This window comes from Xiphophorus couchianus, chromosome 11, assembly GCF_001444195.1.
Source record: "Xiphophorus couchianus chromosome 11, X_couchianus-1.0, whole genome shotgun sequence".
NCBI classification, from domain to species: Eukaryota; Metazoa; Chordata; class Actinopteri; order Cyprinodontiformes; family Poeciliidae; genus Xiphophorus; species Xiphophorus couchianus.
In genome coordinates, this window is record NC_040238.1 from 24,247,305 (window position 1) to 24,271,212 (window position 23,908).

General features: G+C 38.0%; 1 protein-coding gene across 3 annotated transcripts; it reads right to left on the reverse strand.

The window, feature by feature from the left end:
* Positions 1 to 4,082: 4,082 nt before the first annotated feature.
* LOC114153300 (flotillin-2a) lies at positions 4,083 to 22,799 on the reverse strand. Of its 3 annotated transcripts, none has more exons than XM_028031734.1 (11): positions 22,572 to 22,799; positions 18,805 to 18,886; positions 16,688 to 16,778; positions 11,426 to 11,549; positions 9,798 to 9,916; positions 9,568 to 9,681; positions 9,360 to 9,479; positions 9,062 to 9,276; positions 8,517 to 8,700; positions 7,594 to 7,743; positions 4,083 to 6,521 (listed from the first exon to the last, which is right to left on the reverse strand). In XM_028031734.1, the coding sequence occupies exons 1-11, from the start codon at positions 22,618 to 22,620 to the stop codon at positions 6,471 to 6,473; spliced, it is 1,299 nt and encodes a 432-aa protein (XP_027887535.1). In that variant the 5' UTR covers positions 22,621 to 22,799; the 3' UTR covers positions 4,083 to 6,470. The 3 variants fall into 3 exon arrangements, with proteins under 3 accessions (XP_027887535.1, XP_027887533.1, XP_027887536.1); XM_028031732.1 differs by lacking the exon at positions 16,688 to 16,778 and adding an exon at positions 16,244 to 16,334 and having other exon boundaries at positions 22,572 to 22,798; XM_028031735.1 differs by lacking the exons at positions 16,688 to 16,778; positions 22,572 to 22,799.
* Positions 22,800 to 23,908: the final 1,109 nt, after the last annotated feature.

The window sequence follows — 23,908 nt, forward strand, 5'->3', positions numbered from 1 at the left end:
GAAGTCAAGGTCCCAGAGTCTGGAGGAAGAGTGAAGACTGAAGTTTAGTTTATTGCTTTATTTAGAGCCATACAAAAAGAAGAAAGAATGCATCTGATGCCTCTTCCTGGGTGTAAAAGGAACAAATAAAATGGCTACTACACTTTAGAGTACGTAGAAATCTAACTTGTTTGTCTTCTTGAATTAGAAAAAAGAAACATGGCTGCATCACTATGCTTCACCAAGAGGGCCTTTAAATTTGACTTCTAAGGCAGGCCACACAGTTCAGACTTTTAGTTTTAAATAATAATAGTAATAATTAACTAAATGTTTCCCTTCCATTTCACAGTGATGCACTACTTTGTGTAGGTCTATCATTTAAGGTTTCAGCGTAATACATTGAACTTTGTGGTCGTAATGTTGCTAAATGAATTCCTCTCAGCCACACTGTTTTCCATTTTTCTGTCTTGCTGTGGCCATTGACCTTTCCTGGCTACACTTTAATCAGAAGAATCCCGACAGTCAGCCAAGACAACGTCCCTTCATAAAGCCACTAAGACCTTTATCTCCCCATGTGGAAATAAATCTAACATTCAGCATCTCTTCACTCCTCCGGATCTCCTCGCTGCTGGATTTATGCGCAAAGCGTTCACAGTTTGGAATTTAATACCTCTATATGCCAGCTGATGTGGCGTTATCTGACTTATTAAAGCTGCCATGTTTCTGTCTTTCTTTTTTGTGTGTGTGTCCTCAGCCAGGTGGCGGGATGAGGAGGAATGCATTCTCATCCTCGTCACGTTCGCGGCGTCAAATCACGGCTGAGCTGTGATGGAGTGCGTTTCCTGCTGCGTTTTGTCTTTAATCCCTGACAGTTTGTCCACGTACTTTTAAAAATAAACCGTTTTTTCTTCTTCTTCTTCTTCTTCTTCTTCCTCCTGGAGGAATCAAGTCGTCTGACTTGAAGGTTTTCAGCTCCACTCCACCAATAAACCAACATCAGGATTCAGGCTGGAGAAAGTTTGAGGAGCTGCTAAAACGGCTTCGGGGCGATTTAGCGGAACAGGGAGGAGGTTTTGTCCAGGTACACTGACTTTTCAAGCGGCACTGATGAATGCCCCCTCCTCTGAAACCGAGTCATTAATATGGAAATACCCTCCGTATTCTTAATGCGCTCCTCTAAGGTCAGTGTCATTTATCACACTTCCTCTCCAGTACGGTTGAGACAAAAATCCAGTAATTTACTCTGGTAATGATGTGTGTGTTCCTCAGAAAGGGCCCGGGTTAGGTGGGACCCGGTGACTCCTGGTCGGTGTGTGTGTGTGTGTGTGTGTGTGTGTGTGTGTGTGTGTGTGTGTGTGTGTGTTGTCCCTCCTGCTGGGGCCGATAAACACACAGGCCGGATTATCTGGGTGGTTTCCGTGGCGTCCAGAAGCTTTATCTGCAGCAGAGAAGCCGTTGCTCTTCCTGCAGGACAGATAAGTTCTTGCTTGTCTGTGATAATTAGAACACGCTTTCGTTGAATGCTAAACAACCTTTAAATATGTTAAGTTGAAACTTTTAGTCACATGGACCAAAATCATCAAGTTAAAAAGATTTGAGAGCCACAAAAAATGTTTTTCCACCAAAGGGTATCAATAATTTTCATTGTTGGAAGCATCAGATCATTAATATCCTCAAACGACCGATTGATATCCAATCGATAAGTACTTCTTAAAGTGAAATAACACTGAACTTCTTTTCACATTCAAGTAATTTGGCAGTAAATACATAAAAGCTGCTTTGTTTTGATTGGTAAAATAATATATCAGTATCAGTACACAATTGTTACCTTGAAGTTTATATTTATGTAGGTTTAGAAGCTAGTGGGCCTCATAAAAAGCTATGGCAGGCCAGATTTGGCCCCCAACCCTTGAGTTTGACACATATGTACCGACTCAACATAAAACTTAGCAAGCAATACTTTAATTAAACAATTAAAGCAGATTTGTTGTTGGAAAGGGAAGTCATTATAGATGTAAAACATTCATTTCTGAGCAGTAGCATCAGGATTTAGGTCAGTCTTTCTTTGAAAACATTAATTTCAAAAGTAGATTTGGATGCAGCATGTTCAGCTTCTAAGTATTTGGTCTTTGGAAGAGAAAATGCAGAAAATGTGGTTATTTAAAGACAAATAGTTGACATTTATTGCCAAAAATGTTCTATTTTACTGAAGATGCGATAATTTAGTCGTAATCAAACTTCTGATGCAGCCTTAGTTCACCCGTAAAAAGTAAAACCAGCCTTTTGGTGCAAACGGTTTTCCCACACTCATATTGGATCTTTTTTTATTATTATTATTATTTTAATACAGACTAATTAAGAGTTTGGAGACACATCAACAGATCTCATTGACAAGCAGAGCACCGTCTGAACAGCAGCTGTACACCAGGATGATGTCCCACGTCAGTTTGTTTCTATACAGAGAGTTTTCACAAGATGAGGTTATTAACTTAAGGCCAGCTCATTACGGTTCTTAAAGCAGATTAGAAAATGTCCTGGAAAGTAACAGAAGATTTTTTTTTTTTTTTTGTGCTGAAAAATGAGCTTCTTATCAGCTGAGATAAGACTGAACAGAACTGCGTACAACTAGAGAGGAGGACAGGACATTTTAATCCTGCTCTGAAGGGAAACTCTGGGTGTTTTCGATATTCATGGAACAAACGCAAACCGCTTGTGTTTTAAATCCCTGAGTTGGTTTTAAAAAAAGGCTCAGTTGAGTAAAACAAACTGTTAGAAAACAGACATTTATTTTATTTTTTTAATTATTATTTCAAAAAGAGCTCATCCAAGCGCTTCCTCTTCCCAAATTAATGTTGTAAAACAGTATTTATTTCAAATGTGTTACAGCATCAACAACCAACTTATTGTTTTTAATTCTTTCCTAGTGTAGCCTTTTAATCTGCTGTAAAGCTTATAACATAAATATGTTTTAACTGCCATAATTTGTGTCAGCTTGATTTCTGAAGATCTCAAAATATGTTGATTTACGACCCCCAACTTTGATCTTTTTGTCATTTAGCAGACAGAACAAATTTTCCTGCTTCTAAATTTTCAGAACTATTTCCAGCCTGCATACCTGACCAACAGGCTGAGTAAAAAAATTAAATCCCCACAGTGGTTGGTCTTTTTGCATTTTGTACTTTTATGATCTTGTCTACGTCCACCAGCATGAAATGTGAATATTTTTAATTTCTTCCACAGTTGCTTACTGTACAATGACAATAAATGTAATCTAGAGTTAATGTTTTAATCCGGAGAGTAATGATGCACACTCTGGTTGGCCCTCAACAAACTGTTAATTTTATAGTTTGATCACAGTGAAGTTGAGCAACAGTTTATCAAATTTTCAGAACTTTGCTGCTTCATTCTCCTACCATGACACAACTGTTTTGGGTTACATTATGTTTTCCACCTCAGCGGACAAAAAAAGTGCCTGATTTCCTTTCTTAGTGTTACAATTATCACAAGAATTGACAATCATAAAACGGCAAAATGCAGCAACAAGATGACTTCAGTTCTAACAAAGGTTTTGGTCAATCCTCAAAATGCTTGCTTAAAAAGATTCTTGAAGCATTACGTAAGTTCTTAAAGTACATATTATATATACATATATATATATGTGTGTGTGTGTGTGTGTGTGTGTGATTTTTTTCTCCACATTTTTGGCTGATGCCACTTTGAGAAATACCAAGTTTGCGTTAAAATTCAATTTCAGTGTGATCCAAGTCTTCTTCTTCTTCTTCAGTAAATTTACTGACGGGGATCATCTGAGCTCCACTCACATTAAAGTAAGAAGAACTGTCAAAATAAATCGTTTGGTGAGTTAACTTTGTAGAAAAAAACGCGCTTAGAAACTCTTCAAATAGCAGACTAGTGGTTCCATCCTTCCGTTGGCTGGAAAAGTGTTAAAAATGTCCCTGCAGCGACCTCTACTGGCCTGAACTGGCTATGACGGCTCTGTTAGAATCCTGTGAAGGATCAATGTTAGCTTAATTAGCCCATTTTACAAATGATGTAATTGATTTCATTTACGTACATAACAGAAATTGAACACAGAGACGGACTGAAGGTGATATAACTTTATATTAGAGTGACACAACACAGAATAACATGAACACATGCTTCATCCTCCATGCTGCGCGGCTTCTCCTTACAGTCATCGGTACACGAGAAGCCATGAAATAAAACTGAACGAAAACATCAACAGAGAGAAGAGATTGCAACAGACGTGTTTCACACAAAGATGAGAGTTAAGGCATAGGTTGAAAATGGTTTTTTTTCTTTTTTATTTATTTCTCAAATGCTAGCCACAAGAAGTTGCATCTGATTAGTCAATAGATTTTGCATTCTTTGGCACAAATATGATGGCCAAAACAACTGATGAGGTCAAAAGTTTCAAAATAAAAACCTTTTACGTATATAGACTTATTTAATAACAATGCAGCTATATATTCAAGTTCATTTTTATCTACAAGATTAGGCGAAAGCACATTTTTAACAAAGATTGTGTCACTACTCTGAGGTGATAACCTGCACAGAGCTTGTTACTTTAACAAAGGCACTAAGGAAATCTAATTTCCCAAATTTAAACAAGTATCACAAAGAGTTTCTGTTTAGTGAAAATGTGCGTCGTTGCTGCACAAAAGTTCAGAATTATGACAAATATAGGTGAGATTATAATATATCTACGTATTTTTTTTTATACAACCTTTAACATAAAAAGTGTGACTGTTTGAAATCAGTGAGACATAATGTGACCTAAGAATGATAGGGGGAGAGCTGCCAATTATTTAATGAGCAGCCGAGTGACATCAGAGTCTTTGAATGATTCTCACTGACAAGGAAAACGATCCAGTCGGAATGACTCTCTTCCTGGGAACGGCTAAAAGTAACCGCACTGGCCGACACAAACGATAGAGGATAACGCGACAAGCTAGCACGCGAAGAGCATTTTAGAAAACAAATACAAAAGAAAGGGTTTTAAAACTTCACAAAAAATACAAACGGAAAAATTAAAAGTCAGAGGCAGAATGTAAGAAAATGTTTATGGTCACAGACTCGGAAAGTCGTCGTTAAGCTCCTCACAAAGTGGTTTATCAGCTGTTTACTAAAAAAATAAACGACAATAATAAAAGGCAGGCCAAACATTCACAGTATGCTGGACAACACAGATGATTACAAAGTTTTAGATTTCTGACATTATGTAACAATTACAAGCAACCCTCCCTTTCAGTTTCAGCCAACCCTTCAGAAAACATCAACCTGACTATAATCTTTACGGTATTAAAACCAGAACATTTATATCACAATCGCTACGGTCTGACATAATAATAAGAACTGGATCGGAGGAGATTCATATTCTGCTTCTTCATACCGAAACTTTTTCTCTACAAATCATGCTTCATAGTTACGGGTCCAGCTGCTCAAACTCTGTCATTCATCAGATCCATCGAGCAACAAAGCACAGATGTCATGTGAAGTATTGCCAAACTGATCACATGCTTGTTTTCCAACTCGTCACATTTCATTTCTGCTTTGTCAGCGTGGACGGAAGAGGATGAGCGCGGGGTTCACGATGTGATTGCTCATGATGCAAACGCCGCTTCGAAGCGGGGGGAACAAAGAAGACGAACAGAGAGGAGAAATAAAATGGCAGCCTAACATTTTGCTACTTGAGGTAATAGAAAAGGTTTCAGCAGCCCCAGCTGAGATCCAGGGTCTCCTTTAAGGCTATGTATGGCTTTCTTCTCGCTTTGCAGGTGCAAATGTGTTCAAACGTGTGATGAAAGTGAAAAAACAAACAAACAAAAAAAACCCACCAGATTTACTGTAGCCATGTTTGAAAGAGAATAAACTCCATCCGTGTTCAACAGGCATAAATCCAAATTAGTGCATGAAGGTTTGAACAGGCACTGGACATTGGAAACAGACGGGCAACATGATAAGGAGGATCATCATACAGCTGATTCTTACAGCTACACTCAGAGGAGGTGGAAAAGATCAGTCAGAGCTAGGAACTCATCCGTTACGACAGACAGGAAGAGGCAGCAGCTGCATCACTGCACAACTTCCAGAGGTGAAACAGCGTCACAACGTCCGACTTGGAAAGTCTTTTACTCCAGCAGGAATCTGCCCCTAATCTGGACTGGAATATACAATACATCTCTGGATCTTTAAACAACACACTCTGCTCTGTTTTGGATACCACGTAGAAGTGAATAAACAGCAGCATCTTAGCTGAGGAGAATAAGGACGAACTAAAACCAAGCTTAGGTACAGCTTGATGCGAATATTTCTTTTTCCTATACAAAACTAAAATTCACTTAATAGTTTAAAAAAAAAAAAAAAAAAACTCTTGGTTGGTGTCAAGTGTTTCTGGTTGAAGGCAGTTGCAACGAGGGATTATCTGACTGAGAAGCCTCTTCATCCTTGAGGCCTTATTGTCTCATACATCACACAGCCGCTTGGCATTGTGGGCTGGTCATCTTCTGGAGCAGAGGGATCTGTGGGATCAGAAGGATTAATGCAATAAATATGGAGCATGGAAATAGATTTTCTTCTATCATGTCCCACAGTAAAATTCAAGGACTTTTCAAGAATTGTCAAGGTAAGTTTACAAACATTTTCCAGCACTGCACTTTGGAGATAAAAACCAGGGAATTAACAGTTCCCTATTATACAATATTATTCATTACTGTTATTAATAATGTCTTGTTAATGTGAATTGTATTCTATAGTCTAGGTAAACAAAGATTTTGAAATGTCTCTCTCACACACTGACTGGACAAAATTTAACAAAAATTCCTCACATATAAACTATTATTTCTATTACACAGATCAATAAGTGATTGAGCCACTAGGAATAATAAATATTTACTAAATTAAAGCAATTCAGAAAAATCCTGTTAAGGTAAATGACTTTCCTGGTCAGATTAAATGATTGAACACAATATACAAAGAATGTTACAAAAGAATCTCTAAAAAATGTTCTCGCTACGTTTTCTGGCATTTATCAAATAGAAACAATTTTGCTAATTCTCCACTGACCTAAAACAAGAGAAATTTAGTCAGATTTAACTCCAGACTGAGCTAAATGTATGTTTATGTGTCTTTTTATTAGGTGTATGAAAATATCTGATTTCAAATGTAAATAACATTCTCCAAATTTGGCATTTTAATCAAACATTAGATTGGACTTTATTACAAAACTGTTCAGTTTGAATATAAAGAGCTCTCTAGGACTTTATACAGAAATCAAGCACTTTCCAAAACTATAATGTAAATATTTACCAGTTCATGATTCAGAGGCTAGAAAGAAATATTCTGAATGGTGCTTAGGATGATTTTGAATAAGAAAACAGAAATTAGATCAATCTGATCAAAGCTTTACAAAAAAAATATCTTGATTTTGAAAATGGGTCACAAACCTGTATGGCTTTAGCTCATAATGGAACATATTTCCATAAGAAAAAAAAAGGTAAATAAATGACTAATCATCAAGACAAACGTTGAGTTAAGGCAGCCCTGGGGAAGCGTGAGCTCTGATGGGGAACAGAGGAAGACCGGAGCGCTCACCTTGGTCAGATCTATCCCAGTCAGGGCGTTGACGGAGACGGGGAGTTCAGCTAGAAGTCGATTCACCTCTCCGGTCACGCGGCTGCCTTCGCCACTCAGGATGACGATCTCATTGGTCTTGGCCAGAGGAGCAGCCACCTTACTGGCAATCTGCAAAACACAAGGAAAACATTAAAGCCTCAAGCACTGGACCGGCATCCACTGGATGGTGACTGAATCAGAAGGATATGTTTGAATGGAACAGAAACAGCAACATGTTCCACTCCAATTTAACAAGAAATGCATCCATTCAGGGTCTCATATAATGATTATTTTAGTTACTGATTATTCTGGAGATTATTTTTTTGGATTAACTGATTAATTATTGGACATCAAAAGATGCTTAATGGGATTTTTTTGCTGCAGAATTTGAACAAGTTGAGGCTAAAACTACTTGAGAGCTGGCATAGTTTGGAATAGAGCTTAATCACAGACAAAAGGCCTTTTTAATCTAAAATTCAAAATGTGTACAATTTTTGTACAGTTTTAGCTTAATTACTGCTTGGAGTATGTTGTTCTTTCAGCAAATTGTATTTTTTTTTAGTCTGTATGTTCCAGTTAACGATTAATCGATTAGCAAATTAGTTGATAATTTCTCCAAAATTGAATTGATTACGATTAATTGCTTCAGCCACACATTAAGTGCTGGTTTACATGGCAATCTGTTCGTGCAACATGGAACTGATTGGAGTTCGGATTTAATGCCACATTAGCAGAAATGGCTATATTATGTGAACAAAACATACTGAACAACAGAATGAGATAAATATAATTTACAAGTCGACTTACTTACTGCAGCGACCAAAAGATACATGAGTAGTACAGAAATGTGGCGAGGGTTAAGACGGACTGAAACCAGACGTAAAAAATCGTGTAGCGCAGACCTTAGGCAGAGCGTCCAGCACCAGCGCCGTCTTGGCAGCTTCTCCGTACTGCTGGTAGGCGTCAGCCTTCAGCCTCATCTTCTCAGCCTCTGCTTTGCCCACAGCTTCAATAGAAGCTGCTTCAGCCTCACCAATGCAGCGGATCTTCTCAGCTTCTGCCTGCGCCGTCAGCACCTTCTTCATCCTGGGATGAGACACCAGAAGCAGAAATGGGTCACGAGTGACTGGTAACGTTGGCAGCCTTCTGCCATGTGCAACTTCTGTACATACAACCAAATATAACTGTTAGTACAAATGCTTATTCTAGTGTGTAGAGGGAGAACTCCAGTTAGTTTAAGTGTACAAAGATATTTTCACTAGAAACTAGACCAAAAAAACCTGGTAAGATTTTGTGTTTTTGCAGTGTAGATGAGCCTAGATTAAGCACAGTTTAAATACAGTTAGAAAAGCAAAATGATTGTTTCACGTTATATAAAATTTACATTTTATATGATAAAAAATGATTCCATTAATTTCCGGACTGCGTAAAACTAAATGAAACGTACTTCTGTCCCTCGGCCAGCTGTTGCATCTTGTAGGCTTCAGCCTCTGCAGGTCTCCTCACGGTTGCAATGAGCTCCTTTTCAGTTCGATCGATCTCCTTCTCCTCGATAGTGATCTGCTTCTTCCTCTGCACCACCTCGATCTCAATCTCCTCCAGACGGATCTTCTGCTGCTCCTTGGCCGCCTGAAGCTCATACGCCAGCTGAGCCTCAGCTTTCTGCAAGGAACATTCTTTGTTTTTTGGAACTACATCTAGAATTTCAGTTGTCCATTTTTGACAGAATGTGTCGAACTGGATACCTTTGTGTTCACTTCCTGGTTGAAGGAGGCTTTCTGCATCTCCAGCTCTCGTTTGGAGTCGGCCATCTTTGTGTCTGCGACGAACTTGACGTCCATCATTTCCTTCTTACACTCAGCTTCCTAAAAACAAAAGAAGAAAAATTAAAAACGGTTAAATTAAGGTGATCAGCGTATGGGAAATGCATCTTCTTCTTGAAGCTCATCTTACCCTGATGCCTGCATCTCTCTCTGCCTCTGCCACACCGATGTCTGCGTCCCTCTGTACTGCAGCTGTCTGCGTTTTCCCCAGGGAGCTCAGGTACTCCACTTTATCGTAAACATCCTGTCAGCAGGGACAATAAACAGAGAGGTACAAAAAGGTAAGTGGTGAAAATATCCTATGGGTATGGCAAGTAGAATTAAAGCCCAACAAAACCAAACAGTAAACTTGTTACACACCTTGATGGTGAAGCTGAGGATCTCGATGCCCATTCGGCCAACATCAGGAGCAGCCACCTCCCTCACCAGAGACGCAAACTTGTCTCTGTCCTGGTAAATCTGTTCAACTGTGAGGGTACCTGAAGATTAAAGAGATCGTTAATGTCCTTAATTAAATGCCTTAAAACAAGCTCCGACTTGTAAGTTAGTTTTAATTACTTCAATTGTACTATATTTGCACTAGGAACTAAATCAGAAAACACATGTTCTTGCAGCATAAATGATCCTAGATTTAATGCATTTCTTTCTATCTTATTGCCTCTACAGTTGTTTCTTTTTACTATTTTTACTGTGAAACGCTTTGTGACTGCTGTCTGAGAAAGGTCCTATTTAAATAAAATGTACTTACTTACTATTCACCCTTTTACTAGGACATTTAACCATCTACACTAGAAAGTAGATTATTTCAAGCTAGTAACAAACTGAGTGATGATCTAAAAGACTGAGGAATTTTAAAATATTGCTCCTTCACTCTAACTTAAATGTGATAACTGGCTGGAATCCCCCATTGAGGGCCTCAATCAGAGAAGCCTCCATTTATCTCCTTTGGTAAACCTCTCTCTACTACAGGTAAGCTATTTACAGCCAATAACTACTGCACAGAATCAAACTTCAAAACTCCAAACTATTCCATTAGCAAAAAATATGACCAAAGATTGTTTTTCTTACTGAACTGCAGAGCCACTGAATCTATTGAGCTTATACACAAAGGAAATGTCAGTGACTATAGCAAATCTTTCTATGTTTTTGCATAGAAGAGTGTAGAGTTTATGCATAAACACTACAGGTTCTACGATGCTTTATAAATCAATTTCTACATTTTAACCACATGGGTCCAAAGTAAAAATTTGACCAGCAAAATAGAAAACAATTGACGACCCCAAAGATTTGGAAATTGTCTGTTTTTCAAAATTCCAAAGTCGTTTTAATGTTTCGGCTCTTTAATGAAATGCAGATTTCATTTAAAAAATGTTTGTTGTTGAGCAGGTAAAACAAACATAAAAATACTAATAATTCAACAAACAAAAAAAATCAAAGTAAGTTTTTCATTTTTAATTTATTGAATTTTGTGACCTTAAATTAGCGGTCACAGTCCAGATCAAAACCTAATGGAGATTTTGTGACAGTAATCCATCAGATCGTTTTGTCTTTTAATGTGATAAACCCCAATTATACACCCAATTATAAATTAATACACTCCCCAAAAAGTCCTGCAGTCTTTCCTCTGCCTACATTCCCCAGAATGCTGTGCAGTTCTGTGTTGGCCTTCGATGAATTGATTGAACATTGTATCAGACAATTTATCTTATTATTACTATTATTAATGACGTATCCATCTTCAGCCCTAAGGTACACTACACGTTTTTAATATGTATATATATATATATATATATATATGTATATTTTGAAAACCATAAATCATTTTCCATCCATTTCAGAGATAAACATGATTTTGTGCTACCTAATCACATAAAATCCAGATAAACTACCATGTAGTTTGTGTTTTTAACAGGACTAAACATTAAACAGTTCAGACATTGTCAGCAACAAAGCAGAAAACAGCCATCTCAACTTCAGGAAGTACCCACCAAGGATGGCACGCAAGTGACCCTCCAGGGTCTGCAGGATGACGCTCTTGATCTCTATCACGGACTTTCCCAGGAACTGTTCACAGGCGAAACCCAGCAGTTCGTTTTCCGTCATCACCTTCACCTAGTGCCAGCATGGACACAGATTGTCAGCTGAACACACATTCACAAACCCAGGAGCGAGCGGCATGCATGAAAACGTGTTAGCTTTTCTGCTATCTGCGGGCAAACACACACCGTCCTTCCATATTCACTTTCACATCATCACTGGGGTATTAAAAACAGGTGACTGAACGCAGTGAATCATCACAGAAAAAGTGATAAAATTGGTGATATTATTCAGTTCAGTGACAGGAATGCATAAATGGTGAGTTTTTGAAAGACATTTAAAACTTTTTACAACTGACGGCGGGCTGCAAAATATCATTCCTCCACATCGTAATGGGTTTGTTAAAAACTATTTTCACATGAATCCCCAAAGTTAATGCATTTTTGGTATACATAAAACCAAACTACATGGCCAGACGTGTAACTTTCTCAATCATAATCTAACTCATTTTTAAATTACGAGCACTTTATAACAAAAATACCATATATAAAGCTACATTTGACTTCAAACCTACTTATCTAATCAATAAAGACAAGAAGAGATTTACTTTAAAATGTCATTTAAATAGGGCATATTTAGTTTTACCTTTGAGTAATAACTGCACTCTGGTCACAAAGCTGCAAACAGTGTGAATCGTTTAAAAGACAACTAATAAAAAACTGCATTTTGCAACCCGAGATCTACAAAAGGCATTTAAATGTCATCAAAAAGCACTAAGACAATTTTGCCTGATAATGTAGTCCAAAGGAGCTGAAACAATATAAAAGACAGTGAGCTGGGTCCTTAGGCGAGAGGTCTGCACATGGTTTTGCTTTACAACATGCACTCCGCTCCAGAAACGAGGGAAACATAAAGTCAGGAAAGATGGTCGTCATTCCAAGGAAACTGTCTGCAAACAGAGGAGGCCGCAAGCCAACCACATCAACACATACATGCCGGCGCAAACAGACAGCAGGGGGAGCTGTGCCACAACTCAGGCTTACTCAAAGACTTGTGAATGGTGATGGTGATAGAAACCCTCCTATATGTTGTGCGACAACATCTTTTTGTTCCTCCAACTTATGTCTTATTAAAAACTGACATATTAGGTACTTATTCCCAAACTTAAAATTAACTTCAAAACTGATTTAGGTTATAGGTGAAAATGTCCAATCAGGTGAATATTTGAATAAAAAAAATACATCTGTAATAAAATAAAAAGTCCAATCTCAACATGAACATTATGTTCTTCTCTGGTTTTATTTGAAAAGCTTCAGCTGAGAGCCACTCCTCAAGTCCAGACATATTTAACTGTGGAGAAACATATGACTTGTTACCATGGAAAAGGCCACAATAGCTCTGGATTAGGCTGGGCCAATCAAATGGTGCCCAGGATGAGCTGCTGGGTTAAACTGTGAGAGTGAGAGGAGTTGTTCAGCAGCAGACAGTGGGCGCATTGTCAGTTACAACTAGGGAAACGGAGAAGGGAACAGTGTCATCGCCGTGGCTAAAATGGAGAACTAATAATCCCACTCTGTCATGCAGACGGGAAAAAAGAAAATGAAACAAAGAGATGGATATCATTTGGAGAAAATATGCTGCCAACAGTGTTTCACAATTTTAAAGAGAAAATCCACTAGAATCCCTTGGGAAGCTGACAGGTTTGCTTCTTGAACAAAGTAGATTTTTAATCTGTTTCTAAAATCAGAAACCTAGCGCAACAGAGTGGCTATAAAGAATATTTTAGTATAAATTCAGTTACACATTAACATAATATGTCCTGTTTTAAACGATGCGGTGATGGTTTTCTTCCTGTTTGGCCATGTGGTTTATTTTGACCATTATAGACTAAAGAGAGGCTCTAAGAACAAATCAAAAACATGTCTTTAGTGATGTCACAACATGGATCGCAGGCTCTTGGAAAAAGGAAATTTGATCCTAAACAGAAGTAGTTAAACTGGTTCCTCATAAGCTCAAACACTAAAGACAAGGTTTACCTTTAGATAGTCAAACAGTACGTCTGTCGCCACTGAGATCTTGATGGATTAGAAATTTTTTTACAACACACAAAAATAAGGGTGTGCCCACAACATTTCTGAATCTGTCACAGCATGACCTTAAAAAGATAGTGGATTTTGTCTTTGTTTACAAGAACAACAAACATACTTTGGCACTGAACAAGTCTGGGCTGGCGCTGTTTCAAACAAAGTGTGAATGACTTGAGAATCTAATATGAAGACTCAACACAAACTGAATTACAATCCGATATAGTTTAGAGTCTTTATTGCTTTCTGAGCTGGTAAGTAAGTCCTCTGACTGGTTCGTGTTTTAGACTGACAGTGATTTTCCACCACATGGTATGGTTCGACTGTGTTCATAGATCAACATGACAACGATTTCCTGCTTTGCTTCTCACAAGTATCCTCTTGTTGTTGGCAGGATAAGCTGTTTATTCTCTTAGTGTGCTCAAGGCTTCTTTTTTTGTTGAGAAAACACACACTTCCCTGAATGTGATAACATTTCACAAACCTCCACTTTGGATGTGCATTTTAAAAATAAGAATTGCGAAGGAGTAGGAAGTAGATACCGAACTTAATCGCTTCGTGAAAAAGCAACAGAGAAGGATTTGAATAACACTTATTAATGTATGACTTTATGCATTAAAAAAGACAAGAGAAAAAAAGTATTTTGGTTGTATAGATGAGGTTTCAATCAAGACATTTTTAAAGGACTAACAGCTGACACTCCTCAGTTGCACTTCCACAAATATATGCAGTTAATTTTTGCACACTGACTGCAAACTTTAACTGATGTCATTTTTTTTATTTTCACCCTCTACAATGATTTTCATAGTGCAATAGAAACTATCCCTGCTGCTGCAGCTTCAGCAGGAGTCATGTGACATTCTCTACATGTTACACCCACACTGATGTTGGTGTAGAAAGAAACGCACAGCAAAAAGCAGCAAGAACATAATTTAATTTTATGATGTACAAAGCAAAGTGCTGCATTTATAAGGAATGAGAAAAATGTTTTTTGTAAACTTTCTCCATTAACTGGAATTGAATAAAAATTTTATGAGCTAAATTATCAAACATTGCTCAAGAGTAAAAATGCTAGCAGCATTAGCTCAGCACTTCAGCTAACTGCCTTTGCTCAACAGCAGCTGTATGCATCTAATCATTTAGAAACAGAAGATAATCCTGCAGAAACAAATAATACCTGTTGCTACCAAGAAAAACAGAGATTGCAGCACCCATGGCGTCACAGGTGAGTAAATTAAGAGCATAATCATAGTACTAACATAAACCACTTAAGGGTGATAAAATGAAGTGTTATCTTTCTGCACTTTAAGCCTACCGAATTATTAAATGCACTTAATGAGGTGTCGGATTGAATTTCTGTACTGTAAAAGTATTGTGATTGGGGCACACCTGGACATTATAACTGGATTCCTGGTAGGTTTTGCTGGCTACAATAATAAAAAATGGAAGGAAAGTAAAAGCTTTTAAAACCTCACAGCTGGTTTTCAGCAGATTACATATAGATTAAAGGCAAACAAAACGGGCCCGTCACAGATTTAGCTAAATGCTTTGAGGGTGCTGTGGTGGCGCAGGTGTTAAGCAGAACCCACATAACCCCCTTAGTCCTCAACGCGGCTGTCGCAGGTTCAAATCCTGGCCCGGTGACCTTTGCTGCATGTTTTCCCTCTTTCTCAATACCTACTTTCTTGTCTTAGCACTTTATAAAGACTACTAGAGCCAAAAAAATCTTTAAAAAAAAAAAAAAAAGATTTGTCAAAATGCAGTTGGAGTTTCTAAAACCCTTGCATCTAAAACAGTTGCATCTAAAAACCCTGAACATAATTTAAATTCAGGTAGGTAAGAGTTGTTTGCAGTTCTAGATCTGGACACTGGACTACTGACGACTTATTTCACCACCTTTGTCTTGACGCATTTTATACTGATGCCCAACAGCCAGCTCACAATAACATGGGCAACGCCACCACATTGCTAAAGAGGAATAATTCAACCGGCAGATGAATTGTGCATTTAAAAGCCGTTAAATGGAAAGATAAAAATGGAATAACAGCATAAAAATAATAAAATGGAGGAAAAAACTGTAAAGTAATTACCGCATTAGTTTTGCTTTATGCTACTTTGGTTTCAATACATAAAGTGTCCACTCTATTTCAAGGTAAAATAGTTGAAACCATACCATGTAATGGAAAACTGGCTCATGGCCACACACTGTAGTCAGAAAAATGCTTTTCCTTTGGATCCAAGATGGGGTGAAAGAAACTTACCAACAATGTGTCTCAGTTTTCTTGCAGCAGCTTATTGATGCAAAGTGTATCACTACCAGATGGTAGAAAAAAACATTGAGGAAAAAAGGAAAAGAAACAAAATTCTGCTGCCTCTGTAAGCTTTAAAGCTTTGAATATTTTCACTACGGATCATTTACCTTTGAATAAAACGTTACAGCCCTGAAACGAGCAAAACACACAACACTGTCTGCAGCTAATCAGGGGATTTCAGCTCGATGCGTTCTGTTTTAGGATGATACAAAATCATGCAAACAATTTAGCCCAAAGTCTGAGTGAATCTTGAAATCTGTACATAAAACTCCTTGTCTGCTTTGATTTCTGGTTTCTGCCAAAGAAAGGAAGGTATGGGTAGAGGGGTTAGTGGAGTCTGATCTGGCATTCCCAGAAAAGTGTGATGATTTACCTGAGCCACCCCAGTGACAGTTATAGCTACACCCTCCGCTGTCTCTACATCCTCACACTTGGGCTGCAGGGTCATAATCTCAAGCGTTATCCTGTGAAGAATGTGGAAAAATACCAAATAAAAATTGACATGTACGCAGGGAGAGGAAATGAACGGAAGGGACAGATAACACACAACAAAAAAGAACAAAAGTGAAACCATTCACCCAAGGACTCCAGATCACCAGCAGCAGAGCAACAAGACACTTAATCCAGAATTCAGACTCCTTCGAATTCTGATGTAATTCAGGATTACGCATGAGGAAATGCAGCACAACTTTCTTTGGCACTGAACTCCTCAGATCCCCCATTTGTGGCCAAACAGAGATTTTATTGGTTAGTTTGTTAGTGGCACCATTCTCCTTTGTCTGTCTTTGGCCTTTTTGGATCTGTTCAAGTGCGTTACCTGAGCCACCCCTGTCACAGCCAGGGGAACACCCTCCGAGGTTTCGATATTCTCGCAGCGACAGAGGATGGTCATAACCTCCAGAGACATTCTATGCAGACAGGCAGGCAGGCAGGCAGCGGGAATAGCATAGGCAAAACAGTAAGTTGGACAACAGTTGTTAGGAACGTCAGTAACCATCGACAAGTAGAAGAGGGAAGAGAGACGGGGACAAACACACTGCACAACTTTGCCTTTTTCTTACCATATTTAATTCTGATAGTTAAGTTAAAGAGAGCATCATAAATTAAAAATCCAATTTAATATTTCTAGCTGGTCCTATTTTGATTGTATTTTTGTTTAAAGTGTCAGAGCTGGACATAAGAGCCTGTTTGCAGCTCCACCTACAGTGCTTTCCAGAGCAGCTGGATCAATGAGTCAAATCCTTGAGCATTAAGATAATTGCTGCATCTGAACAGGAAGTCAGGCTCCCACTGCTTTAGAATGCCGTCTACGTTACTTGTTACAAACAGAACTTTTAGCACATAGTATGGGATGCACATTCAAATAAAATAGAAGCTGTAGACAGTGAAGAATCTCTGGGACGGCTTAAATCTGAATGTTGCATCATCGTTTAGGTTTGGTCTATCCTCATGTTTCCTAGCAACCACAGACAATAAGCAGCACTTAATGTGAAACGAGTGACTTCAGGTTTTAATGCTGAGACAGGCTGATCAAAGACAAAGCAAAGCATGTTAGATAAGCACAAACAAGGAGGGAGGCAAACAAATTATAAAACCATTTACAACTGGAAACTCCAGAAACATGGAAGACAGAGTCACTTTCATTTTTAGATTATTTCTCAATAGGAAATAAAAGTTTTGTATTTTTTTTATGTAAAAGTAAACTAACTAAGATTAGTTTGTCTTTCCAGTGGAGCTGCATTTAAAGGAATAAGACGCTGAGCTGCTCTTTTTACACATGTGAAAAACTCTGGATTTTATGTCTATTCCCTGCTTTGCTAATTTAGCATTTTAGATTAATTTTAGGGAACAAGAATTATAATTCTGATAAGAGCTTATGTTGTTATGACCCATGATTTAAAAAAATAAATAAAACCACTCTGAGTGACATTACGTTGGAAAATAATAGTCAATCAAACTATGGCTACATTTCATGGCAATCTTTAAAGAGATTAGAAAATGTTTTGAAATATCTCAAGGCAGGCGGTTTTCTTTTTCAATGGAAAAACTCAAGTAGGAAATTATTAAAACTGCAAAAGTACAAATTGACAAACCGGTTAAATATCAGATTCCTCTAAAGTCAGCAAATGTTACTAACATCTGTTATAGTTTAGCAATTAAGTCAGCTGGTTTTTCTATAACACAAAAACATGGCAAACACAGTGCAGAAAAAGGTCTATTTAATCAAACCAACAATTTACTTCACGTAATAACCAAACCTTCATAAATAAATAAAAATGCAGAGTAGTTCATCCAAATTATGTATTTGCCAACTCCACTGGAGGATTTTTTAAATAACAAACTACAAGTTCATGACCCACAACGGCAGCAGTAGATTCATCCTCCCAATGTGCTGCATAAACAGACTCGCCTTTACTCTGATTTTATGTAAATTTAGGAGAAGTCAAATAAGAGCGGTCACTGAGAATGGAAAGGTTTCACATGGTGTAAAGAACACATGAATGGGAGAGAAGAAATCTGATTATTAGAAAACAATTGTGTAATCATATAATCAAATATTTATATTAATAAAGAGAAAATATAATTTAGCAAAATTTGTAGCACATTATCATAAACCAAAATCCATTTGATCTTAAACCTTATTTTTTAGGTTTGATGATAAATCTGATTTTACAAGACAAATGGTGGTCATTTTAATAAAACCACTTCTCCCAGACATTGATATAAACTAAGTTTTATAATAAAATGACTGAAAGTAGTATGGATACTTCTTTTTACTTGACACTGGAAATAAATAGCCAGTTAAAAGCAGTTACTCCTCGTCACAAAACAGGTCTCTGACGTGGACAGTTTATGTCGACCAGCAGGCATCCTGCTCTGACAACACAATTAGGAAATGTGACTCTGTTACGGCCACAGCAGACAGGTTCTTACCTCTGGATGTCAGAGATGAGCCACCAGGCCCAAGCCCAGCCCCCCACAACATACGTCTTCTGATCCGAACCACAGCAGCCACCTTCACACACAGTGAAGAAGGGTCACATGTCATCATAAAAAAAATATCCAAATATGAAACACAGCTGGTATGTTCTAATTTTTTTAGACAGCTACTTCAAAACGATCAAAATTGAAATCCAGAAGAACATTTTTTAAAGAAAAAAGAAAAAAATCAGTCAATGCCGTAGGTTTTTTTTTCCCTTTTACTGGAATCAGTTAGCTACTCAAGAGGAAGTCTGCGTGCAGAAGAGTGTCTCACGCATCATTCCTTGTTTCGCCCACAGTCCCCACAAGTTCACAAAAGGTAACCATGTTGCCTTTGTTTTTCACAAAGTCGTTTTATCTCGCCTGATGATTTGAGGCTGCACTAGCTGAGGTAAAACAGCCTGCAAAAGTCTTGCACCTTGTGGTTTGATGACAAGCATTCCCACGATTGCCTGAGCTTCATGTAATAATCAAACCTTCATAAATAAATAAAAATGTAGTGTAGATCATCCAAATTATGTATTTGCTAACTCCACTGGAGGATTTATTTTATAACATTGTTAACAGGAACTACAAGTTCATGACCCACAATGATGCTAAATCAAGACAACATTGACAATAATTGTGGAATCTTTCATGTTGGGAAACGTGCCAATAGCAAAACAGGTCACGGCCTTTCAGACTGATTTAATCTGGACTATTTAGTGCGACATTCCCAGCTGTCACATCTTAACTGACAGGCAAAGGAAAGGGAGATCTATATTTACTGTCTCAAAAAAACACAACCTAACAACTGATAATTGCAGGGCCTACTGACCAACACATCATCAGCTGTCGCGCAATGACGAAAGACTCTTAGTAACAGTTCTCGTGACATTTCATGTCCCAAGCGGAAGTGTCACTGTTGGACAAAGGGTCATTTCCAAAAATCTGAACTTTAAAGGCAATTCAGAAATCAAAACCGGCTGTAGTCATATACATGCAAGGACTCTCTCTTTGACCTTAAATTTTAAGTGTAATGCTAACTGGTCAGGTAACCTATAGAAACACACCAGCTACAGACCGATTTAAACAGCAGCATAGCTGAAATTCCTAAATGCACTCGTTCCACAGACAGGGAAAGGGAGGGTTCCTGGTTAATAACATGGAATTCATAGTGTGATGGACACCACACCAGTGACGTGCGGTCAGGGGAGGCATTCAAATGCTCAGAAGCAGCTGGTGAGGCAGCAGCGAGCTGAGCCTCACCTGGGATTGATCAACCTCTCGCTGGCTGCCATTCTATAGGGGCATGCTCCCCCTGTCTGTACGCCGCCAATAAAATGGCTAAAAAACATTTAATGTATGAACTGATTTTCCATAATTTAGCTTATGTATACAATGTACAGTATTTTTTGTCACCAACTGTGTGTGCAACGTGTTTCGTGTGCTGAGGAGCGATCATAAACGGCAGAGAACAGATTCGAGGTGAGGCAGGCAGTTCTCTTGCCTCATGGCAGGGGGCGCTCATGATCCCTGACATTGTGACTCCACAACTGCAGAGTGAGAGACAGTAACAGCGAGCTAGAAATACAGTAAAGTCAAGTGCAGCGATATATTTATAGTTTTCTCCTCGTACCACAGCAATCACTTAATAATAATCGCAAAATAAACATTAAGCCTAAAACCGTACTACTGCAACAGACTGAATGTTTTGTTCTTTGTGTGGGAAATAATTGAGTGGGGTTTTTTTTGTGGCGTTGTTGTCAGTTGCTATGGCAACGAATCTGCCCGTAGTTGTGCTGATACAGAGAGCGAGAAAGACGTGGTTTTGAGTTGTACTTTAACGGTTTTTCCCTTTGCTGTGAAGCACAGCACAAAATTAATAATATCTACATGTCCAAGTTTGATTGAGTTAACAGAATTATTCTAAGGCGGAAGCGCGGCTATGGATGCATGTAAAAGAATAGTCTTTTTGCCCTCCAGCATTGTCCAGATGCGCGAAATTTTCTTATGTAAACAGTAACGTGCAGGAGGTCTATATTTGTAAATCTTATTATGATTAAGTCGGTGCCTCACCAGCTATAAACATCACCGCACGTCACTGCACCACACATATCTGATATTAAACCATACATCCGCTCCTTTCAACAAGGTAGAACATTTTTTAGCTTCTAAATTAACTAGTTCTGGTTTCAAATGTGGAGCTTATGCTGTTACTCAGCTCTGGTCTTAACATTTGCTCCAATGTTTCATGCCGCTCATAAATGTTTTGTTTTCACAATGAAGCTGAAGTGAGTGAGTGAGGAAGAAGCCCTTGCAGATTCAGTTAAAGAGGAAGGAAATCTGTATAACAAACCCAAAGATTTCAACAAATCGTGGCTCTGCCACAAGTGTGAAGAAACACAGAGGTATTAAAATATTAGTTTTAAAGGTCACAAACTCCCTGATACCGTTGGTGTTTATACCGTAACGGTAAAATTTTGCTATGAAGATTTTTCTTTCCCACATACATGAATCTAAGACAAGCGCAAGGCAGACTTTAAATTACACCAAACTATTGGCCAATTTTACCACAATACAGGAAGCATTTGTTTTCCAATTTACTGAATGCATCAAAACTAAAAGCTCTCTCTATTTCAAGACTATAAAAAGGGTCAATCACCACCATGCACTTTAATGCACGTTTATAAGGATAGCAAATTAGACAAAAATGCAATTCCTTCAAAATTACTACATTTTTTTCCTCTTAACTACTGTATTATATTCCTTATGGGGGGGGAAAGTCATCAATCAAAATCAGAATTGGTAGTTGAGATCAATTAGAAAAGCGGGTATTGGTCTAATTGGTGCACACATTTGTGACATTTTGTTCAGAACAAGTTTTGTGTTTGACTCCAATTTTGTCATGAGCATTTGTGAACATGATACACACATATATTTCTCTATAAAGAGAGCCATATATATTGAGCACAATGTCAGGGGTTTAAGAAACATGAGCTCTGCAGACCAGAGTCAGTACAGTGTATGTACCCGCCCTTCTAATTTAATTACCTCTGTTTCTTCAGGAGAGCGCCACCATATTCTTTCACCAGTGTTCATGGGAAAACATACAATTATGCTCAACATTTATTGCTCTTAAATCTACTTTTATGTATACATAGCGTATTAATAAAATAGCTGCTTAATTTTAGCAAAGTAACCCATTCTAAAAGTTAATAATACATATAAAGGAAAATGGCTGCAACCAAAAATTATTAAATCTATGAGCCATATACTGTAGGGATGTAATATAGATAAACTTGGTGGTAAAATGAACTACTTTTTAAACATCTTGAACAGACCACACTGCATAAAAACCAGGCGGGAATATTGCTATGGGAACATACTGTACATACGCGAAAATATGGCGGATATGATCGTTCCAGTCACAAAATAATTATAAATTACATTCAAATCATCATGAGAAAATTAAACCTGCCATTTCTCCTTCAGGGGGAACGGAGGAGAATCTGTCGACTTGAAATAAACCGAAGACATTAATTTGTTGTCATATAATTTATAATACTCGGAATTTTTTTTCCCCCAACAGAAACGCATTTGTTTCTTATTAAAAAATATATAAATAATTTAACTGTTAAGCTTCGATGTTATTTCATAGTTCCTCGTAATGTGCGCTTTAACGAAAGAGTGACGTTCCAGGCATGAAAAACACGGCGTCACAGAAACGTTTACGTTACCTGAAACGACGAGGGCCTCGTTCGGTCCAACGGTGTGGCAATTTCCCATTTTATCGACACAAAAAACGTGAATCCACACCGGCTTAAAACATACAAAAAAAACAATTATTTTTGTTTAGAAACTTCACTCGGTCGCTTAAAGCGCAACCCTCTTCACGCCCCTACCGTAAATTACGGGAGGAGGGGTTTTTTTTCCCCCTTCTTACTTTTTTTTCCAAAATGGAGACCGCAGGATACGACTTTCAACACGGAAACACAGTACTTCCGCTGCATACTTTCAAAAATAAAAGTTTTGTAGGTAGCGCTGGTTTGAGGTAGCTTATTCTGAACACCTCGATGTTGTGTTTTTTTGTTTGGTTTCGCGACAACTTGACTGACTGAAACAGCTACCACTCCCCGTCTTCCTCCCTTAGCCCCCCACTCAGGATTACTGGATCGACCAATGTATGCGTCGTAGTGTAAATATCCGCACAATGAATTCTAAACAGGATCTCTCTTACTTTACAAGAGGGGGCCTTGTGTTCATGAGTTCTCACATGATATATGTGTCATCCAAGATCAATAGTTTTAACCCGGCTGCTACAGATAAAACTGAAAAATGACATCTAACAAATATTGTGGAGAATTTTGACAACTAGAAAGCTCTTGATTCCTATATTAAGAAACTGTTGATTACAGAAACAATGCAAAAATCAATTTAATACCTTAATTTAATGTCTTAAGGCCACATTCAGCATGGCACAAATTACCTTCCTAAATGGCTGAAGCATGTGTGTGTTTGAATTTTTTGTGCACTCCAGGTTCTTCTGCCTGCAGCGTCTGTGGCTCAGCTCCACCGCTCACCATCCTCACTGCCTCTCCTCCATCTATCAAATTACTTGTTGCACCATTCTCCAGCTTCCACCAGGGTTGGCTGCAGCACAGAGCCTGAGGTCCTGAGAATCTGTGATGTTCCTATTGTATATCTATATTCCAGAGGCTTGATTTTTCCCCCCTCTTCTCCAAACTCTGAAAGATTTTTGTAAAGAGAAAGTAAAACATCAGCATTTTTACAGACTCCAGCATGGTTCTTTAAATATTTGGTTATGCGACTAAAGCCAAATTGTATTCAACATTTGATGAAAAAGCTGAATTTAGATATAAGCCTAACGTTTACTATGAGCTTACTGTACTATAAGTTTACTGTAAGGTAATTTTAAAACTACATTTATGCAGAAGAGAGACGTGGACAAGAGATGTCCTCATAATTTAAGAGATTTTGAGACCTTTTGAATATTTAAAGACATTTAAAATTTTAATTAAAATTTATTTTGACAGATCACGTTGTTTTTAGGTTG

Excerpts from the sequence above, each read along its gene's own strand:
- LOC114153300 (XM_028031734.1), bottom strand. The coding sequence starts at position 22,620 with ATGGGAAATTGCCACACCGTTGGACCGAACGAGGCCCTCGTCGTTTCA. Across the intron at positions 16,779-18,804 it reads CTCATCTCTGACATCCAGAG|AATGTCTCTGGAGGTTATGA; the intron begins GTAAGAACCTGT and ends CTGTCTGCATAG. Across the intron at positions 11,550-16,687 it reads CTGTGACAGGGGTGGCTCAG|GTGAAGGTGATGACGGAAAA; the intron begins GTAACGCACTTG and ends TGCTGGCACTAG.